The following is a 21,086-nucleotide window of genomic DNA, read 5'->3' as shown; positions in this document are numbered from 1 at the left end:
GAGAGAGAGGAGGAGGAAATTATAAGACCAGTAAATGAGAGAGAGAGAGAGAGAGAGAGAGAGAGAGAGAGAGAGAGAGAGAGAGAGAGAGAGAGAGAGAGAGAGAGAGAGAGAGAGAGAGAGAAAACCGACCGACCGACCAACAGACAGACAGACAGACAGACATACACGTTTCCCCTCTAATAGATGACCAGAAAAGGGCGTTTCCTATTGGCTCTGGCTTGATGACGTCATTAGCTACTATCCATCAGGGCCAATGAAAAGTTTAATCACGAGGCGGAGAGTCGGCAAGAAAAAGATATCAAGAAAAGAATACGAAGAAAATGAGAAAGAAGGAAATAAATATAAATGAATCGATGAGGAGGAGGGAAAAGAAGAGGGAAAAGAAGGAAAGTTGTCAGAAAATATTGCAAAGAAAGTAAAGAAGAAGGATACAGAGAGATATGATTCGAGGAGGAGGAGGAGGAGGAGGGAAAAGAAGAGGGAAAAGAAAATCAGGAAGGAGAAATAAGGTCGGAAGAAAAGTTATCAGGAAATATTGCAAAGAAAGTAAAGAAGAAGGATACAGAGATATATGATTCGAGGAGGAGGAGGAGGAGGAGGAGGAGGGAAAAGAAGAGGGAAAAGAAAATCAGGAAGGAGAAATAAGGTCGGAAGAAAAGTTATCAGGAAATATTGCAAAGAAAGTAAAGAAGAAGGATACAGACATATATGATTCCAGGAGGAGGAGGAGGAGGAGGAGGGGTAAGTAAAAACAAAAACAAAACAAGAAAAGGAAGAGAAAAAAAACAAAACAGTAGAAGAACACGATAATTGAATGGAGTGATTAGCGATGACACTTTTTAACCTTTGCCGAGTGGCGGAAGATCAAACCACATGCTACCCAGTTCTTCAATCAATCCTAACTTCAGTGACATCGTTCTGGTGGAGTACCGGGGGCAGCATGGGCCGAGCAGGAGTCATACATCACGGCAGCCACTATAAATAAAATTCGCCCGTGTCACCAACGGGGTGGGTCGATCCAAGAGGCCCCTCAGGAGAGCTTACCCGTCGCTATTGGCAGCACTTAGAAAATTACACTGAGCCTTGTATGTTAATGATCTGTGTTTGTAAGCCGAATCTATCTATCTATCTATCTATCTATCTATCGATCTATCTATGTATCTATATCTATCTATGTATCTATATCTATCTATCTATCTATATTTATCCATGTATCTATATCTATCTTTCTATCTGTATCTACCTAATCTATTTTTTTTAACATCTATGAAATAAAATTAAGAATATCATCACATCCTCATTTTGTTTCTCTTTTCTCCCTGAAATTAAAACAAACGAACTTAAAACACACACCAAATAACTATGTAAATCCTGTATATACCTAATTAGTGCCAACATAAAAAACAACACTATTATCAGACTTATTTTGTGTGTTCTTCATTTTCGTTTCGTCTGACAAATATTTTCAAAACCCCCCAAAATATTCGCTGTCCTCATAATTATTCTATAGACAACACAACCAACTCGATCTCTGTGCTTTTTATCCGAGGGTTTAATCATCTATAAGGATCGTGAAATTCATTAACGCTCAAATTAGAAAAAAAAGAAGATCGTAAAAGCCCTTCTGGAAAGACCTGATGTTGATGCTCACTTTTTTTCTTTGCTCTGAACACGCCTTTAAGGAGAGAATAAAACGATCAACAACCTAATAAGTAATAGACACCTGAACCCTGGCTGATGCTCATTTTTTCTCTCACCCTCAATAGGAACTGAGTAATAAAAAAAATATGGATAATTGGTTGCAGGAAAATGCGAAGAAAAATCAGACTAATATTCAAAATTGCTGAAAAAATCATTATAAGCGTGAAAAAAAGGTGTGTGAGAGAGAGAGAGAGAGAGAGAGAGAGAGAGAGAGAGAGAGAGAGAGAGAGAGAGAGAGAGAGAGAGAGAGAGAGAGAATGGTGTGGGTGTGATAAGCAAGCAAATAAAGAGATGGTGAAGGAGAGTGAGGGGGAGAGAGTGAGGGGAGTGTGTGAGGGGAATGTGAGGTGAGGGGAGATGTACACACACACACACACACACGCACACACACACACACACACACACGCACACACACACACACACACACACTATATATAGAGGTGCCGACGATGTGCTGAAAGAAAAAATACTCATGCATATAATAATAATAATAATAATAATAATAATAATAATAATAATAATAATAATAATAATAATAATAATAATAATAATAATAATAACGACAAAGTAATTAATCCTATGACTGCTGTGCAACATGTGTTAATTAATTAGTGAGGAACATGCAACGTGGTGGGCCTAAAAAAAATAATAAAAAATAATAACAACAAGAAAACGAGATAGTACAAAAAAAAAGAATGACAACCACATACACGAGAGAGCGAGAGCGAGAGAGAGCGAGAGAGAGAGAGAGAGAGAGAGAGAGAGAGAGAGAGAGAGAGAGAGAGAGAGAGAGAGAGAGAGAGAGAGAGAGAGAGAGAGAGAGAGAGAGAGAGAGAGAGAGAGAGAGAGAGAGAGAGAGAGTAACCAAACCAAACATAACCAGACATGCACAACCACCTAACAGTCATACACAAACAGCAGCAGCTACAAACAGACTAACAAACAGACATAAAAGAACTGGAAACAAAAATAAATAAACAGCAGAATACAATATACATCAAAAAGAGTTAATCAATATAATCAATCAGTAACCAAATTCACCTAAGGGTTCACAGGTACGCCCAAGAACACCTGTATACCTCACCTGTATCTCCTTCGTCACCTTTAACTCATTTACTTAAAACATGCAACACAAGTTTTATGTTTTATTTTCTAAGCATTTATTTTCATTTTCGGACACACATGTTGCAGACACTTTCGTTCTAACTACGTATCAGTGCGTAATGTTTTCTCGCTTAAAAATACGAAATGAACAACTATTTTCCTGCATATATATATATTTAAGCATTCTATTTTGTTTTTCTTTCTGGCTTCACATGCAGGTATATCACAGGTAATAATGTTTTGTTTAATGTGTGGGGATGTGTAATATGTGTGTGTGTGTGTGTGTGTGTGTGTATGTGTGTTTGTTTTACTAACTTACATAAAGCTGTCTATAAGTTTCTCCATTCGTTAAAAAAAGACTTTCCTGTTTTTTTTAGTGCGAAAAGAACAACGACATTCATTCCTCGTGAGTCATGCTAATCAGAGTGAACAGGTGCGAATGAGACTAATCAACAGGTGAGAGAGAGAAACAGGTAACACACACACAAACACACAAACAACAATAAGAGAAAACAACAAGACAGAACCAGTAACACAAACACCTACAAACAACACAAAAAACAGACACAAACAGACAGACAGACAGACAGGTAAGACCAACAGGTATTAGTAGTAGTAATAGTAGAGTAGTAGAGGGGCCTTAACAGACGGACATACAGACAGACAGACGACCAGAGAGACGGAGCCAGGGCGTGGGAGCAAGGCGACATACCCTTGCGTGGAGAGCTGTGTTGGACGAGGGAGAGCCGTTTGAACCCTCGGTGGACTGGAGAGGGGGGAGGTGAGGGGGAGGTGAGGGGGGTGAAGGGGTGAGGGTGGGAGAGGGAAGGTGTGGGGTTGGTATGGGAGAGGGGTGTGTATGTTTGGGTGAGGGAGGGGAAAGGTAAGGGGAGGGGAAGGGGAGGGGAAGGTGAATTAAGGTAAGGGAAGGTGAGGGGGGAGGAAAAAGGGAGGTAAGAGGTGAGGGAAGGTAATGGGGTCGTATGAGGGGTGGGGATATGTAGGGGTGAAGGGAAGGTAAGGGGTGCGGGAGGTAAGGGAAAGGTGGGGTGAATGGGGAGGAGGTGAAGGAAAGGTGAAGGAAAGTAAGGGAAAGGAAGGTAAGGGAAAGGAAGGTAAGGGAGAGTGAAGGGAAGGTAAGGGACAGGTAAGGGAAAGGGTGCGGGAGAGGACAAGAAAAAGAAAAGCCCGGCTGAGAGAGAGACAACTCACACAAGTACACATGAGGGACGGGATATGTACACGTATGCACGCACACACCAGCCCTCACGACTGCTAAGAGTAAGGTCAATAAGATACACAAGGCACCGATCAGTCCATTCAGGTGCCGGGAAGGACATGACCTGAGGAGCTCCAAGAGGAAGTAATAATAGAAATAATAATGCACCAGTCTGAAGAGAAAACGGGAACGGGTAAACAGGATCCTCTTCTACAGTTGGAAAAATCTTTAAAGGGGGTAACTTCCGTATTGTTGTTGACACTAATGGTCGTTAAAAAATTCTTGCATTATCAGTAGTATGGGTCAGGTATGGTTTCTTACAGGCTAAACAGGCAGGTCACCCGTAACTCAAGAGGCAATATGGGTGGTTTTGTATAAGGGGCAAGACAATGTTACACTTCATGACAGGATAAAATGTACAATGCTTTGGTTGCTTAATGCTCAGACATCGGAACCTGCACGCAATGGACTCATAAGTATCATAAAGTTAATACCAATGGGAATAACAATAGTAACAAGTAGATAAGTAGGTATTAATATTCAAACAGTAGTAGGTATAATATTTGGTGCGGTGGAATATGCTTGCTTGCTTGCTTAAAAATTGGTTAAAAAAATGTATTCTCGTGTTGAAAAAAGAAGGTTAAAGAAGATATTTTCATCAAAACTACACGGAGGCGACAAAAAGCAAAACATTATCTACGAGTATACCATGAAAAATAGATGAAAAGTTAAGTCTACGGAGATAACATTTGCCTTACGAAGAACTGAAAAAAAATGTACGTTCAAAAAAGACATCATCATCTACTTGTAAACATGAATTATTGAAACATGTGGTGAAGTAGGGAACCGCAGAGCCATAGAAAAAAAAAAATAAAGGAGAGTTCGGCAAATTTCATCACATTCGCCATGTTGATATATAAAAAAAAGTCACGCGAAATTCAGTGATTCTGATACAATAGATTTTTTTTGTGTTCTAGGTATGGTTATGATCTCGAGGAAGTACTTAGATGACACACAAAAAACTTTCAACATCAGCACCAATTTGAATTTCGCGCGCTCTTCCGATAACAACATGGCGCCTGTATTGAAGGTTGCCAAACTCTCCTAATTCAATGGTCCGTATTCTTAAACGTAACGGGACCGCCATTCGCCTATTTAAAAATCCTCTCTTAGAAGTTGCTGGGGTTTTCATGGCCTGTTTGGTGATCCTGGTGATAGATTGACACGACTTCTGCGCCACAAAACGGAAAAACCACCCAAGAAAACCCGGTTAATCTTCTCTGTGGCCTTGGAAAATCGTCACAATGGAAGCCCGATACATTTAAGAATAGACACATGGCTCTAGGACAACGTGAGAGGGGGAAGACCTACGCCAACCACCATATAAGTATTTACATGAGTTACCCACGCACACGACGCCAAAGAAGATGGAGATACACACCAAAAAGCGGTAACTTAGACTACCCAAAACGTGTATGAAGGAGGGGAAGGAACAAAAAATCTCTTCCCTGTTTGATATGCAGACACGGCGGCGGAGGAGAGAATAATTTCCTGAAGGCGTGGAGGAAAGGAGGAAAGAAGTAGGAGGAAGAGGAGGAGGAGGCGTACATCAAGCTGGAGAGAGAAAGAAAACGAGGGAAAGTATCACAGAAAACAGGAAAGCGATAGAAAACAGTACCTACACCCGGTTTTCTTTACAATCTTACAAGGAGGAAAGGAGGAAAGAAGAAGGAGGAGGAAGGTGAAGGAGGAGGAAGATTAAGAAGCGTACATCAAGCTGGAGAGAAAGAAAACGAGGGAAAGTATCACAGAAAACAGGAAAGCGATAGAGAAAAAGCACCTACATACCCATTTTCTTTACCATGTTATAAGGAGAACTTCATTAAAACAATCTTCACCTCTTTCTTATGCTTAAAAAGAAAAGAAGTAAAAGTAAACGCTGATCTTTCCACTTTTCCTCACAGCCTTTCTTTCTCTCTCCTCCGACACCAAAACCTCCTCCTTCTCTTCCTCCTCCTCCACCTTCTGTCTCCTCCTCCTCCTCCTTCCTTCTTACCGTCCGTTTGAACAGTCCCGTCGTGGCCAGAGAGGTCGGAGCGTCGCCCTTCACTATGGTATCCAGCTTCAGGGCTTGACCGAACCTCACGAACTCCACCTGGAATGAGGGGAAGTCACCGCTCATTAGACTGCAAATACACACCTGCTGACTGCCTGGCCCCGAAATGCCTGGAAATGGTCTAAAAACATGAAATAAACAGAGTAATGGTGTTCATTCTCTTTAGTTTTCGCTCATTCTCTAGTTTATCGTTCATGTCTTGGGTTATACTTTTTTTGGGGGAAACTGAGGTGTTCTAAAGATTCCTGCTCGCGTTATTACAGCAAACTCATTCACTTACTCCGTCACTCGCTCATCGCTGCACGTCATCTAACCCCCAACTCGTTTATCCTCGTTAGCAAGCATCCCATAAACCACCTAATTAATCACCTGTCTTCGTTAATCCGCATTAGGTGGGCTCTCGCGTCCCTGCCACCTTTAAACCCTAATTAGACGGTATTTAACACTAATTAGCCCTTCATAAAGAAATCAGGTCGGCGGCTCGGAAAGAAAACTCCGGCTGATCAGGGACGAAGGGGAAGAGAGGCCCTTAATGAGTTCCTTCGGGCGACTTAACGGTAATAGGGGTGATTGTTATAATGGGTTAACTTGGTCTACTCTCAAAACAACGCCCCATAGAGTGAGTCGCAGGGCAGGACTTCGGGGCTTTGATGCTGCTATTCTTTTCTATGGCACGTGGGGTGTTGTGAACTTGTGATCTCGAACGCTTATTACACGCTTTGTGGGTTTGCTTTACAGAATCAAATATTGCCAGAACGAGAACACAACTTATAATATATTCCTCAAAGTTGCTGGAGAATCAGTGTTACCAGAACGAGAGAGCAGCTTTTAATATTTCGCAGATTTTGGTGAAGATTTTTATTGTTTAAGTTTTCTTCTTATAACATGTTCCTTAAATTTGCAGGAGAATCAGTGTTACCAGGACGAGAAAAAAACTAATATATACATTCGAATACTGTGTAGGTAAGAGAATAAGTGTTACCAGAGCAAGAGAACAGCTTATAATATACTCCTCAAATGACCAAGAAAATTAGTATTACCAGAGCAAGAGAACATTTTACAGTATATATCCTTTAATGTGCAGGAGAATCAGTGTTACCAAAACGAGAACAGACCTTACATTAATTTCACAACTGTGTGTTAGCAAATCAGTATCACCAAACCGAGAGAGAGAACAGTTTGTATATTAATTCCGCACCTTACATTAATTTCGCAACTGTGTGTTAGCAAATCAGTGTTACCAAACCGAGAGAGAACAGCTTATATATTAATTCCGCACATCAAGACGTGACGCTGTGCTGTTCTAATCACAAACACCTGAGTGCATATTTTCCCGCTGGCCAGGTGAGTCGGGTCGTCATGCACAGGTGGGCGCACGGAAAAAGCCACAGGTGAGACGACTAATTAGCGGCACGTCCACAGGTAAAAACTCGCACGCTAATTAAGTTGTCATCCTTCACATCCACTCGTCCCGCTCCTGTTTTTTTTTTTTAATAAGGAAAAAGGGAAAGTTGGATGAAGTGAAGAAGAGAAAAAATAATGAATCTCTCAAACAAATTATTACACACGACAGACTTAAATAGAATAATATTAACAAAGAAGTCACTGATGATATTCCGGTAATTTTTATAGATAAGGAAAAAGGGAAAGTTGGATGAAGTGAAGAAGAGAAAAATAATGAATCTCTCTCAAACAAATTATTACACAACACAAACGTACCTAGAATAATATTAATAAAGAACTCACTGATGATATTCCGGTAATTCTTTTGATAAGGAAGGAAGGAAGGAGAACTGGGTGAAGAGAAAAAGAGAAAAAATAATAAATCCATCTCCCCCCCCAAAAATTATATGTCACAAACGTACCTAGAATAATATTAATAAAGAACTCACTGATGATATTCCGGTAATTTTTTTGATAAGGAAAGAAGGAAGGAAAATTGGGTGAAAAGAAAAAGAGGGAAAATAAAGAATATGCAACAAACTTATCTAGAATAATATTAATAAAGAACTCACTGATGATATTCCGGTAATTTTTTTGATAAGGAAAGAAGGAAGGAAAATTGGGTGAAAAGAAAAAGAGGGAAAATAAAGAATCAATCTCCCCCCAAAATATTATATGCAACAAACTTATCTAGAATAATATTAATAAAGAACTCACTGATGATATTCCGGTAATTCTTTTGATAAGGAAAGAAGGAAGGAAAATTGGGTGAAAAGAAAAAGAGGGAAAATAAAGAATCAATCTCCCCCCAAAATATTATATGCAACAAACTTATCTAGAATAATATTAATAAAGAACTCACTGATGATATTCCGGTAATTTTTTTGATAAGGAAGGAAGGAAAATTGGGTGTAGAGAAGAAGAGGAAAAAAAAAAATTCCCTCTCAAACAAATTTTTATATACCAACAAACACCACTGGAATAATATTAATAAAGTCAATGGGGATTGCCGCCATATTAATAAAGTACTAATTAATTATAGATGAGTGGCTTATTGGGACATGGTTTTAATGAGTGTTTGACCAGGAAGAGGAGGAAAACAAACCCTTAACAAATGCCCATAAATGTCAATGAAATACCACAATGCAAATGGGAATAAGTAGAAAAATAATGATAATAATAATGATGATAATAATAACGCATAAAGGTCTGGGTACCATTTTTAAGACACCTGTCCAAAATAACACACCTTTTAAATACACCTGTCTACACATATTACCTGACCTTATACACACACCTGTCTATACTACCACAGAAAAAGTAAACAAATAAAGGAAAAAAAAAAAAAACCCGAATTGAAAGTAAGTTATTCTTGTCAAACACACTTACCCACACACACACATACACACACACACACACACACACACACACACACACACACACACACACACACACACACTAATAATACATCTTTTTAAAATACACCTGTCTACACGCACCATCACACCTTAAACACACCTATCCACACCTCCCCCCACCTCCCACACACCCTTCACACACACACACACACACACACACACCACACTTATCCCCCCCCACCCCCCACCCCACACACACCTTTTCACCCATACTCACAGTCACATTCAGGGTTTTAAGGCGTGTGTGTGACCTCGATCAATACATAAAAATAATAAATAAAAAAGTGATTGAATATTAAAATACATGCAAAGGGTGGCGCGGCGCTGTTACGTAAATCTATTTAATGCCCGGACAGGTGTTATAATTAGGGTTAATCGTATGGGCCAGGTGCAATACGGTGTGATTAGCGGTTATTGATTCCCGGGTGTTACAAAAGGGGGAAAGCAAGGACCGTGAAAAAGGGTAAAAAATGAGAAAAAAATGGGAATGATAAAGCTAGAACCGTGAATGATGAAAAAAAAAAATGAACAGGTAATAGAGAAAAGAAAGAGCGATGAAGAAAAGTTAATGAAAAAGCAAGAGCCGTGAAAGATGAAAAAAAATATGGACAGGTAATAAAAGAAAGAAAGAACGATGAAAAAAAGAAAAAAAGTTAATGAAAAAGCAAGACCCATGAAAGATGAAAAAAATATGAACAGGTAATTAAAAAAGAAGAACGATAAAAAAATGAAAAAGTTAATGAAAAAGCAAAAGCCATGACAGATGAAAAATAAGGTAGAAAAAAAAAACAAGAACCGTAAAAGATGAAAAAAATAATAAAAAGGAAATATAAAAAAGAAAGAACGATGAAAAATATGAAAAAAAGTAAAAAAAAAAGTAAGAACCATGAAATAAAAATAAATAAATAAACAGTTAATAATAGAGTTAGAACTATGAAAAAAGAAAAAAAAATCTATATAAAATTAAAAGAAAAAATAAATCAAGAGCTACGAGAAATGAAAAAAAAAGAAGTTAATAAGAAAATATGAATGAGGAAAATGAGTTTATGAATGATACTTGTGAGAAATGACGAATAATGAAGAATACGTGGAATAATGAAGGAAAATAAAGGAAAATGAAGGAAAATAATTATGACTGAAACTACTACACGTTGACATATAAATACATCGGTTAACATTGCTTATGAAAATAGAGAAAAAGAATAGTATGTGCAGAAAACGAACACACACACACACACACACACACACACACACACACACACACACACACACACACACACACACTAAAAAAAAAAAAAAAACAAGTTACACGAAAACAAAGAAACATACAGAAGAAAAAAAAGAATGGAGAAAAGTAAAAGAAAAAAAAGGCAACACGGACGTACAAACCGAAACAACACACACAAAAAAAACATGAAAGAGAAAAAAAAAGCAAAACGAATTCAGTCAGCCAGTCGACCGTTCAGCCACAAAGCCACTCAGCCAGTCAGACGAACAGGAATCCAACCAGCTGACCAGACACACACAGACACGTACATACAAACACACATCCAAACAGACTCTTACAATTCACTCACTAACCAAATCAAACAGACATTCACTCTAACACACACCAAACCAGCCAGAAAGTCAGTCAACAAGCTAGTCAGACATACAGATATACATATATACATACAGACAGACAGCCATACAGACAGCCCTTACCCACTCATTCATCAATACCAATCAAAGAAACAGACGTTCAATCAGACATAAAGACAGTAAACTAGATAGACCCAAACCCATTCATCCTCCAACCAAATCCAACACAGACATTTGCCCCTACAGACATCCAACCTACATCCAGACATCCATCCACACACACAGACAGAGAGACAGACAAACAGACATACAGACATACACAAACAGCCCCAAACCCATTCATTCTCCAACCAAATCCAACACAGGCATTCGCTTCAACAGACAACCAACCTTCACCCAGACATCCATCTACACAGACAGACAGACAGACAGACTCCCCACACAGCCGCCGCAACATTGCTAAGCAGAGGGTGAGGAAAGGCGAGTCACAAACTTCACACAAACAAACAAACTCGCTATGTGACTTGCGATGCTGACTGGATGGAGAGGAGGAGGAGGAGGGGAAAGGTGGGGAAAGAGTAGAATGTGAGGGAAAGGAGGGAAGGAAAAGCAAGAGGAGGAGGGAGGAGGAGGAAGAAAGAGAGGAGGGAAGGAAGGAGGGAAAGAGGAGAGACAGGAGGGAGGAAAGGAAGAGAGATGGAGAGGAGAGGAGGAAAGGTCAAAATGAAGAAAAAATAGGAGTCATATCGAGGGAGGAAAAAGAGAGAGGAAAGAATGAATGAAGGAATTAATGAATGAATGAATGAAGGAGGAAGAAAAGGAAGGAAACTAATGAAAAAGGGGGTAGGAAAGGAGGGAAGAGAAGAGGACCTGAGTACGAATGAGAGGAGGAAGGGAGAGGAAGTGAGAGGGAGAGAAGAAGGGAGACCTGAGGTAAGTAAAAGGAGGAGGAAGAAAAGGAAACTGAAGGAAAAGGGAGGGATGAGGGCCTGGGTACGAAAGAGAGGAGGAAGAGGAGGAAGGGAGAGGGAGAAGGAGGGGAGAAGCAAGTCAAGGAAAAGTGAAAATTAGATTAAAAGAGAGAGAAACTTCATGGATAAATAGGGACCAAATTGGATAGAGTTAGGGAGCGGAAGGCCGAGCGACTCCGAGGGAAAAGAGAAACAGAAAATAACGAAAACAAGATGAAGGAAGAAAATATGAAGAAAACAGACTGATGCTAAGAATGACGAATAGAATAATAGAAAATAAAGAAAACAACGGATATATGAAGAAAATATGGGGTAGAAAGATTGTGATGAGAAGAATGGGAAGAGAAAAAGAGAGAACATAAAGAAAACAGGATAATGGAAGGAAATATGAAGTAAGGAAGACTGTGTTACTAGGAATGACGAAAAGGAAAAAGAGGAAAACAGGATAAATGAAGAAAATATGAAGTAGAGAGATTGTGATACGAAGAAAGGGAAAAGAAGAATATAGAAAATAACGAAAACAGGATAAAGGAAGAGAAATATGAAGTAAGGAAGACTGTGTTACTAGGAATGAAGAAAAGGAAATAAGAGAAAACAGGATGGATGAAGAAAATATGGAGTAGAGAGATGGTGATGCGAAAATAACGAAAAAGAGAAGTAGAAAAAGAAAGGGATGAGAGAAAATAAAGGAGAATAGGAAGCAAAAATGTTGTAATACTAAGAAAAAAAGGAAAATTGAGAGCCATTCTAACACTACACATAATGACTTTAATTGTTATATCGATAAAAAAAAAAAACATAAGAAAAATTAACCAGACAAAAACACAAAAGGAAAAAAAAAGAAAAGAAAACAAAAAACAGGAAAAAATTAAAAACACACAACATATGAAAAAAATAAATATATATACAAAAATAACAACCAATAGAATAGATAAGAAAACGAGAGCAACACCTAAACCAAAAATACAAAAAAACAAAAAACAAAACCGACAAAAAAATAAAAAAATAAATAAATAAAAATGAACACCCGCATATATAAACAACAAAAACACTCCACCTCCCACACAAATTCCCCTCCCCACACACACCTACACCCTCCCACACCCACACAGCCAACAGGTACACAAGTAAGCCAGACCCCTTGCCCAGGTGTCTCCGCCAGGTAGGGTCCCTTCCTGGCGCCGTCACCCACCTGTCTCGCCTCTTCCTTCCGACGCGAGGAGCGGGGCGGGTCGGGTAGCACGTCACTGAAGGCTCGTCTGTTCAGCATCGTCTGTGAGGGAGGAGGAGGAGGAAGAGCATCTGTGAGTCTGTGAAGGCAGGGGATGAAAGGCGGGGAGGGAGAGGTGGAGAGTGAAAGAGGTAATGCGATAAAAATAAACGTGGAAGGAAAGGAAAAGAAAGAAAATGTATAAGGGAAGGTAAAAGAAAAGTCGTTACCTCTGTTCATGGAAGGAAACAGGAGGAGGAGGTTGAGAGAAAAGGTGAAAGAGATGAAAGTGAAAAAGAGGTAATGCAATAAAAATAAACGTGGAAGGAAGGGGAAAGAAAGAAAATGGATAAGAGGAAGATAAAAAGTCAAGTTACCTCTGTTCATGGAAGGAAACAAGAGAAAGAGATTGAGAGGAAAGGTGGAAGAGATGGGAAAAGAAAGAAAATATATAAGGGAAGGAAAAAAAGTCGTTACCTCTGTTCATGAAAGGAAACAAGAGAAAGAGATTGAGAGGAAAGGTGGAAGAGATGAAAGTGAAAAAGAGAGGGTAAAAAAAAATGAGGAAAGAAAAATATAGCAAGCAAAGTAGAAACAGAAGGTGAAAAGAGGAAAAAAGAAAACCAAATATGTATGAAAAGAAGAAATAAGTTAAAAAAAGAAACGAAGATGGAAATCAAAATGAAAAAAAGTAAAGTTATCACAAAATTAAGGAAGGAATAAGAAATGAATAAATGAAAACAAAGGAATATGAAGAGGAATAAACAAGAACGAAAGAATAACAAAGAAATGAAGGAAGACAAAGGAATGAATGTAAATGAGCAAGCAAGTTTACGTTAGCCCCAAGAAACAAACAAACAAACAAACAAACACACAGCGCCTTAGGCATATAGTAGTATACGACTTTCCACAACTAATTATAATGGTTATGTAATTGGTATAATGACAAATGGAGACAACATCATTAAAGGGGCTGGGATACTTAATTAACACACACACACACACACACACACACACACACACACACACTGGATACCCCCCACCCCAACATACACTTCCCCCTTTCCTCCGCCTCCCACACACACTCCTCCTTCTCCTCCCCTCCCACTTACACACATACTAAACGCCCCTTCCCATCCCCTTCCCCTCTACACACACAAACGAACACACTCACCCCTCTACTGTCGTTAATATGCTCCTGAAACAAGTCCTTGATGAGCATGTCCAACGTTCGCTCCCTCTTCTGCGCAAACGTTGGTGTGTTGAACGTTGCCTTCTCTCCGTTGATCACTGAAACCGAAGCCAAAGACGTTAGCATGGACCCGAACGCAGGGACAGGGGATTCGGACACGGTGCTGGCTCCCATTGGTCCCCCAGGAGGGCTTCTCGAGGGCCAATAACAGCTCGGGACTTCATGAAGGAGAGATATGATTGGATGATGAAGGCGGAAGGAGTAAGTGGACGAGTGGCAGGAGTCTCTCAAGAGCCAATAAGAACGTTTTCCTCGCAAGAAAGATGAATTTTGATTGGCCGAACGACAGGGACGAGAGGCCAGTCAGCACACGTCAACAAGCCAGTCAGTCAGTCAGTCAGTCAGTCAGTCGATACCGGAAAAAGGGAAAACGGGAAGAAAAAAGGAAAACTCGAAACGCAAACCCCCAAAAAGGTAAAAAAAAAAGTTAAACAGGAAAAGAAAAATAAGTTACGAAGGAGAGGAGAGAGAAAGGAGAATTAAAACTATGAAAGAAAGAAAGAAGGAAACAGAGAAAAAAACTAACGAAATAACTGGAAATGAAAGTCGGGGCAAGAAAAATGAAATTACGAAGGAAAAAGAGGAAAAGTGAATTAGAGGAGGAGGAGGAGGGAAGATTCGAGTGTGTCTTCCTCCTCCTCCTCCTCTCTTCCTTCATGACGGACCAAGAGGAGGAGGAGAAGGAGGAGGGAAGATTCGAGTGTGTCTTCCTCCTCCTCCTCCTCCTCCTCTCTTCCTTCATGGCGGACCAAGAGGAGGAGGAGGAGGAGGAGGAGGAGGAGGAGCAGCAGCAAATATCGCCTCCATAGTGGTAATTAGCGAGGCAACACAAGTACAACAAAACTTCTGGTGGCGAAGAATGGAACTTAAATTGCTGTGGGTCTCTCTCTCTCTCTCTGGACTGTTCACCTTTTTCTCCTTTAACAACAACAACAACAACAACTCCTCCTCCTCCTCCTCCTCCTCTTACTCCCTCTCCTCCTCCTCCTCCTCCTCCTACTACTACTACTACTACTACTACTACTACTAAACCTGTACACCTTTTAAGAAACAAACAAACAAACAAACAACAAACAAACAAAGAAAACAGAAAAGCACTTCTCCAAATATAAAGTAAACACCAAGGCACACACACACACACACACACACACACACACACACACACACACACACACACACACACACACACACACACACACACACACACACACACGTCCGGTTGCCTACTGACAGCAATTCACACTAGTTTCCTGTCAGCAGATGTTCTTGAGGAGGAGGAGGAGGAGGAGGAGGAGGAGGAGGAGGAGGAGGACGCTTGTGAGAGGAGGACGAAAAGAGGAAGAGGGGGTGAAGAGCAGGAGGAGGAAGAAGAAGAGGATACCGGTAGGAGGCGGTGAAGGAGGAGGAGGAGGAGGAGGAGGAGGAGGAGGAATAGGAGGAGATGAAGGAGGAGGAGGACGTTTAGGAGCCTGCCTCTCTCTCTCTCTCGTAGGTTAAGGAAATAATGTTTCAAAATAACACTAAAAAAATACATTAAAATAAAAGAGAAAGAGAGAGAGAACAAAGCAGAAGACAAAATACATCTTGACTTCGAAAAATTTAATAAAAGAAAGATAATGAAACAACACAAACCTCATTATCATTATTTTCTTTCTTTCTTTCTTTTTCTTTCTCTCTCTCGTTGTCAAGGAGGAGGAGGAGGAGGAGGAGGAGAGCATGGTGGTAAGACAATGGAAGAAATGGAGAGAAAATTGATAAAGTTCTTGAGAGAGAGAGAGAGAGAGAGAGAGAGAGAGAGAGAGAGAGAGAGAGAGAGAGAGAGAGAGAGAGAGAGAGAGAGAGAGAGAGAGAGAGAGAGAGAGAGAGAGAGAGAGAGAGAGAGAGAGAGATAATATATAAATAATAATAATAATAATAATAATAATAATAATAATAATAATAATAATAATAATAATAATAATAATAATAATAATGAAATGTAATAATAATAAGTGTAAAAATATGAAAAAAATGAGTGAAAAAAAATCGTATATAAAAATAAAGTCCTAATCTTCTTTTTTTTTTATTTCTTTCGCTATAATAAAATAACAAATCCTATATGTTTAACTCTACGCATATTTCACATCAAATCTCATTATATTATCATTTTACTAACTTTTTTTCTCACATTCTCTCTAAGTATCTATCTATCTATCTCTCTATCTATCTATCTATCGTTATCTCTGTTTCTTTCTGTAATAAAATAACAAATCCTATATTTCTAACTCTACGGATATTTCACATCAAATCTCATTATACCTTAATTTTACTAACGTTTCTTTTCATAATCTCTCTAAATATCTATCTATCTTCCATCTCTCTATCTATCTATCGTTATCTCTATTTCTTTCTGTAATAAGATAACAGCCTATATTTTTAACTCTACGGATATTTCACTGCAAATTTCATTATATTCTCATTTCACTAACTTTTTTTTCATATTCTCTCCACATATCTATCTATCTCCTATCTCTCTTTCTATCTATCTATCGTTATCTCTATTTCTTTCTCCCTTTCTCAGTGTATAAAGGGAGAAGAAAAGGAAGGTTGGAATCAAAGAGAAGGCAAGCAAGAGGGATGAAAGGGAACAACCGTACTGTATTTCAATTCCCAAAACTCCCTCGGCAAGAAAAGGGAAAATAAATATACTCTCGGAAAACCCTGAAAGACGATGAGCCGAAAGGGTCCCCAAACATTCCTTCCTCTTATAATATTTAGCCAAGAAAAACGTTTTAAATCATCCTGCCTTCGTATCTCTCAACCCCGTGACTGTGTGTGATATGCGTTCGGATTCTCAGACGGAAACATTTGATGAGTAAAGGAGTTAAAGTTTTTGTATTATATAATTTAGGAAAGACATATGATAGGTAGAAAGTAGTAAGTTTTCTGAGTAATGTAATTTAGAAGAGATATTGAAAGGTAAGAATGATTACGTGTTCTGAATACTACTACACAGCAATGATATTAATAAGGTATTCTAGTGTATTCGATCCTTGAAAGATGATGTATGATGAATCTTTAAATAACTGATGTCTTGAGCGTAAAAAAAATCGTATTCTAAATTAAAAGGACAAGAAAACGAGAATAGAACTTTATATTATGAATGTTTTGAGTGAGAAAAAATTCGTATACTAAATTAAAAGGAAATATTTTAAGTAGGAATAGGAGAGCGTGAATAAATAAGTTTTCATACTCGTTGTTTTGTGGGTAATACATGTTATTCTAAATTAAAAGAAGCACGTACTACAAGCATTAGTTACCGCGCTCTCATTAATATAATTACGATGTGTGTTTATGTGGAAAAACTGCTCGCGCGGATAATTAATAATGATAATCTCTATTAGAACAGAAAATTAAGGGGAGCCATTATGAAACGCGAAAAAGAGAAACATGATGCCAGTAATTACACGAAAATAAATCATACGTTCTCTTCAGCGTATAACGAAGTGAGGGATTAAGTAGAGTCTTGTTTAATGAAGGAGGTAGAAGCATAAAAAATCGATACTCTGAAACGCTTTTAACTCCCACAAACACGATTTCCGAAGGTCGAAGATAAATCATACGTTCTCTTCAGCGTGTAACGAAGTGAGGGATTAAGTAGAGTCTTGTTTAATGAAGGAGGTAGAAGCATAAAAAATCGATACTCTCAAACGCTTTTAACTCCCACAAACACGATTTCCGAAGGCCGAAGATAAGTAATACGTTCTCTTCAGCGTGTAACGAAGTGAGGGATTATATAGAGTCTTGTTTAATGAAGGAGGTAGAAGCATAAAAAATCGATACTCTGAAACGCTTTTAACTCCCACAAACACGATTTCCGAAGGTCGAAGATAAATCATACGTTCTCTTCAGCGTATAACGAAGTGAGTGATTACGTAGAGACTTGTTTAATGAAGGAAGTAAAAGCATAAGGATTCGGTATTCTCAGGGGCTTTCGGGTCCTACAACAACGATTTCCGAAGGCCAAAGATAAATCATGCGTTCTCTTCAGTGTATAACGAAGGGAATGTTTACTTTGAGTCTTGTTTAACGAAGGAAGTAGAAGCATAAAAAATCGATACTCTCAAACGCTTTTAACTCCCACAAACACGATTTCCGAAGGTCGAAGATAAGTAATACGTTCTCTTCAGCGTGTAACGAAGTGAGGGATTATATAGAGTCTTGTTTAATGAAGGAAGTAGAAGCATAAAAAATCGATACTCTGAAACGCTTTTAACTCCCACAAACACGATTTCCGAAGGTCGAAGATAAATCATACGTTCTCTTCAGCGTATAACGAAGGGAATGTTTGTTTAGAGTCTTGTTTAACGAAGGAAGTAGAAGCATAAGGATTCGGTATACGCAGACGCTTTTGAATCCCACAACAACGATTTCCGAAGACCGAGGATAAATCATACGTTCTCTTCAGCGTATAACGAAGGGAATGTTTGTTTAGGTTCTTGTTTAACGAAGGAAGTAGAAACATAAAGCTCGTTATTCTCAAACGCTATCGGCCCTAACGTCAACTATTTCCAAAGGTCACAAGGGAGATTAGTCGGGTTCTCAGGAGTGCTTTTTCACGTTCATGGTGCAGAAGCCTCGTCAAACCATCACTAGGGCTTATAAAACTACCCAAGGAAACACTAACACATCCTCTACGATCGACAAGAAAGACTTACGTTTGACTATTACAATCTCAGTCGTAAAAAAGATATATAAAAACCAAACAAACCTGACTAACCAAACCTTAAAAACCAAAAAAACAAAAATAAATCAACCACATTATTGAAACCAGGTGGCAAATAAGACTTACGTTTGACTATTACAATCTTAGTCTTAAAAAATATATATAAAAACCAAACAAACCCGACTAACCAAACCTTTAAAAAAAAAACATTATTGTAACCAGGTGACAAATAAGACTTACGTTTGACCAGAAGGAACTCCCTGAACTCCTCGTGGTTGTAGAAGACGGGAGGGCAGGGCAGGGAGGGGCCGAAGAGGGGCACGGTCTCTTCGGAGTACACGTGCAGGCGGTAGGCGTCCTCCTCTTGTAGGTAGGAGACCAGTGCGAACACGTCTGGCAGCGGGGGTTAAGGAAGACGGAGGCGAGGGTGGTGGTTGGGAAACGTTATCGTACTGCATGATTTGTTTTGCTATTTTCTCTTTTGTGTGTGTAATGATACTGTGCTAATACTAATGATATGTTTTTACTAATACTAATACTAATACTAATGATTTGATTGTACTAATACTAATACTACTAATGTGTGTTCTGATACTAATACTGAAGAATATTAAAGCATCATATATATGAAAATAATGTAAGAAAGCTGTAGAAAACGGGAGCTGAGCCTCGGAGATCATCGGGGACACTAATCAAAACGTAAATGTTCTTTTATTTTCCTTCCTCATTTTAGGGACAAAGTGAGAGGGAAGAAAAATATTAAAGACTGGAACCAAATTATAACTTGGATAATTCACATGTTACGAGTTCCGAAGGAGGTGCTAAAGAGTTCTGGTGAAAAAAAGAGAAAAAAGAAAAAGTAAAAATAAAGAAGGGAAAGAAAACTAGAAAAAAAAACTCGGAAGAGTGTTGAGTAAACTTTTTAGAGAAATTAATTAAAGTCAACATGAAAAGTGTGTCAATGGAGCTATTTTTAGAGAGAGAGAGAGAGAGAGAGAGAGAGAGAGAGAGAGAGAGAGAGAGAGAGAGAGAGAGAGAGAGAGAGAGAGAGAGAGAGAGAGAGAGAGAGAGAGAAAGTGGGACACAGAGACAGAGACACCAACGCTAATAATAACCACAAATATAATAATACAAATAACAAAAACAACAAAAAAAAAAGAAAAAAGAAAAGAAAAAATAACAAGCAAACTCAAAACCCTAAACAAATGACGGAAAAATGACGCAAGTAAATAAAACAAGACAGAATCAAAACAAGTTAAAAATACATAACTTTTCCACCTCCTTATCCCTTCACTCCCTGATTATCATACATCCCTTCCACCCCTTAAAATCTATCCCCTTGCATCCCCCTTTACTCTGACACCCCTCCACCTCCTCTCCCTCCCTCCCTCTTTCCCTCCCCCTCTACCCCCCTACTTTCCTCTCCCTCCCTCCATACCCTCCTCTCCTTTCCCCCCTACCCTCCTCTCCCTCCCCTCTCTCCCCCTCCACCCCTCCAAACACCCCTCCACCGTTCAACCCACAAAGGATACGAGTAAACTGCGACTTGATGAAGGAGGGCGAGAAGGCGGCCATGTCCTCGGTGTTGCCCTCCAGGAAGACGATGTTGACGATGTCGTTCCCTATGTGTCTCTTGCGCTCCACCTGAGGAAGAGGAGATGCGGGTGAGCAGGGAGGGCAAGGGGTGACAGAGGGTGGTGGTGGAGGGAGAGGAAAGGGAGGGGGAGAGTGGGATAGAAAGAACTGCTGTAGGAAATTTGGTAAAAAAGGAGAAATCAGAATACAGGAGCAGAACCCAAAGTGGAAATACTTGTGATAAAAGTGTATTTGGAAAGTCTGTTCTTCACTCCATCGACTGAACTGAACAGAGGGAGGGAGGTGAGCAAGGAGGGAGAAAGAGGGAGGAAAGGAGTGAGAGGTGAGGAAGGAGGAAGAGAAGGGTAGGGAGGGAGGGAGGGGGGTAGAGGAGGAGGGATAGACAGGGAGGGGGAGGGAGGTGAGCAAGGAGGGAGAAAGGGGGAGGAAAGGAGGGAGAGGTGGGTAGGGAGGGAGAAGGGGGTAGAGGGGGAGGGAGAAACAGGGAGGGGGAGGGGGAGGGAGGTGAGCAAGGAGGGAGAAAGGGAGAGGAAAGGAAGGAGAGGTGAGGAAGACGGGAGAGGAGGTAAGGAGGGATGGGGGTATAGGGGAGGGAAAGAGGGGGAGGGGAGGGGGGGAGGGGGCGAGGGGGGGGGGCAAACACCTGTAATCTTGAGTAAGTGGTTTTTGGGGAAAATTTTAGTACTTAACGATGTGGAATGAGAGAGAGAGAGAGAGAGAGAGAGAGAGAGAGAGAGAGAGAGAGAGAGAGAGAGAGAGAGAGAGAG

At 39.7% G+C, this 21,086-nt stretch overlaps 1 protein-coding gene across 8 annotated transcripts in view; it reads right to left on the bottom strand.

Moving 5' to 3' along the window:
* The window catches only part of LOC127003454 (GTPase-activating Rap/Ran-GAP domain-like protein 3), a 300,826-nt gene that overhangs the window by 13,448 nt on the left and 266,292 nt on the right, over positions 1–21,086 (bottom strand). For 5 of the 8 annotated variants that reach the window (XM_050870163.1, XM_050870162.1, XM_050870164.1 and 2 more), the window contains 6 exons: positions 20,256–20,367; positions 18,964–19,116; positions 13,941–14,056; positions 12,749–12,829; positions 6,084–6,182; positions 3,521–3,574 (listed from right to left, as the gene is read on the bottom strand). In XM_050870163.1, coding sequence (XP_050726120.1) covers positions 3,521–3,574; positions 6,084–6,182; positions 12,749–12,829; positions 13,941–14,056; positions 18,964–19,116; positions 20,256–20,367 — 615 coding nt within the window. The remainder of the gene's footprint in view (positions 1–3,520; positions 3,575–6,083; positions 6,183–12,748; positions 12,830–13,940; positions 14,057–18,963; positions 19,117–20,255; positions 20,368–21,086) is intronic. The other 3 variants (XM_050870165.1, XM_050870166.1, XM_050870170.1) reach the window with 1 other exon arrangement.

This window comes from Eriocheir sinensis, chromosome 25, assembly GCF_024679095.1.
Source record: "Eriocheir sinensis breed Jianghai 21 chromosome 25, ASM2467909v1, whole genome shotgun sequence".
Taxonomy (NCBI): Eukaryota; Metazoa; Arthropoda; class Malacostraca; order Decapoda; family Varunidae; genus Eriocheir; species Eriocheir sinensis.
Note: the sequence above shows the minus strand (reverse complement) of the source record. Positions and strands in the feature narration are given on the sequence as shown.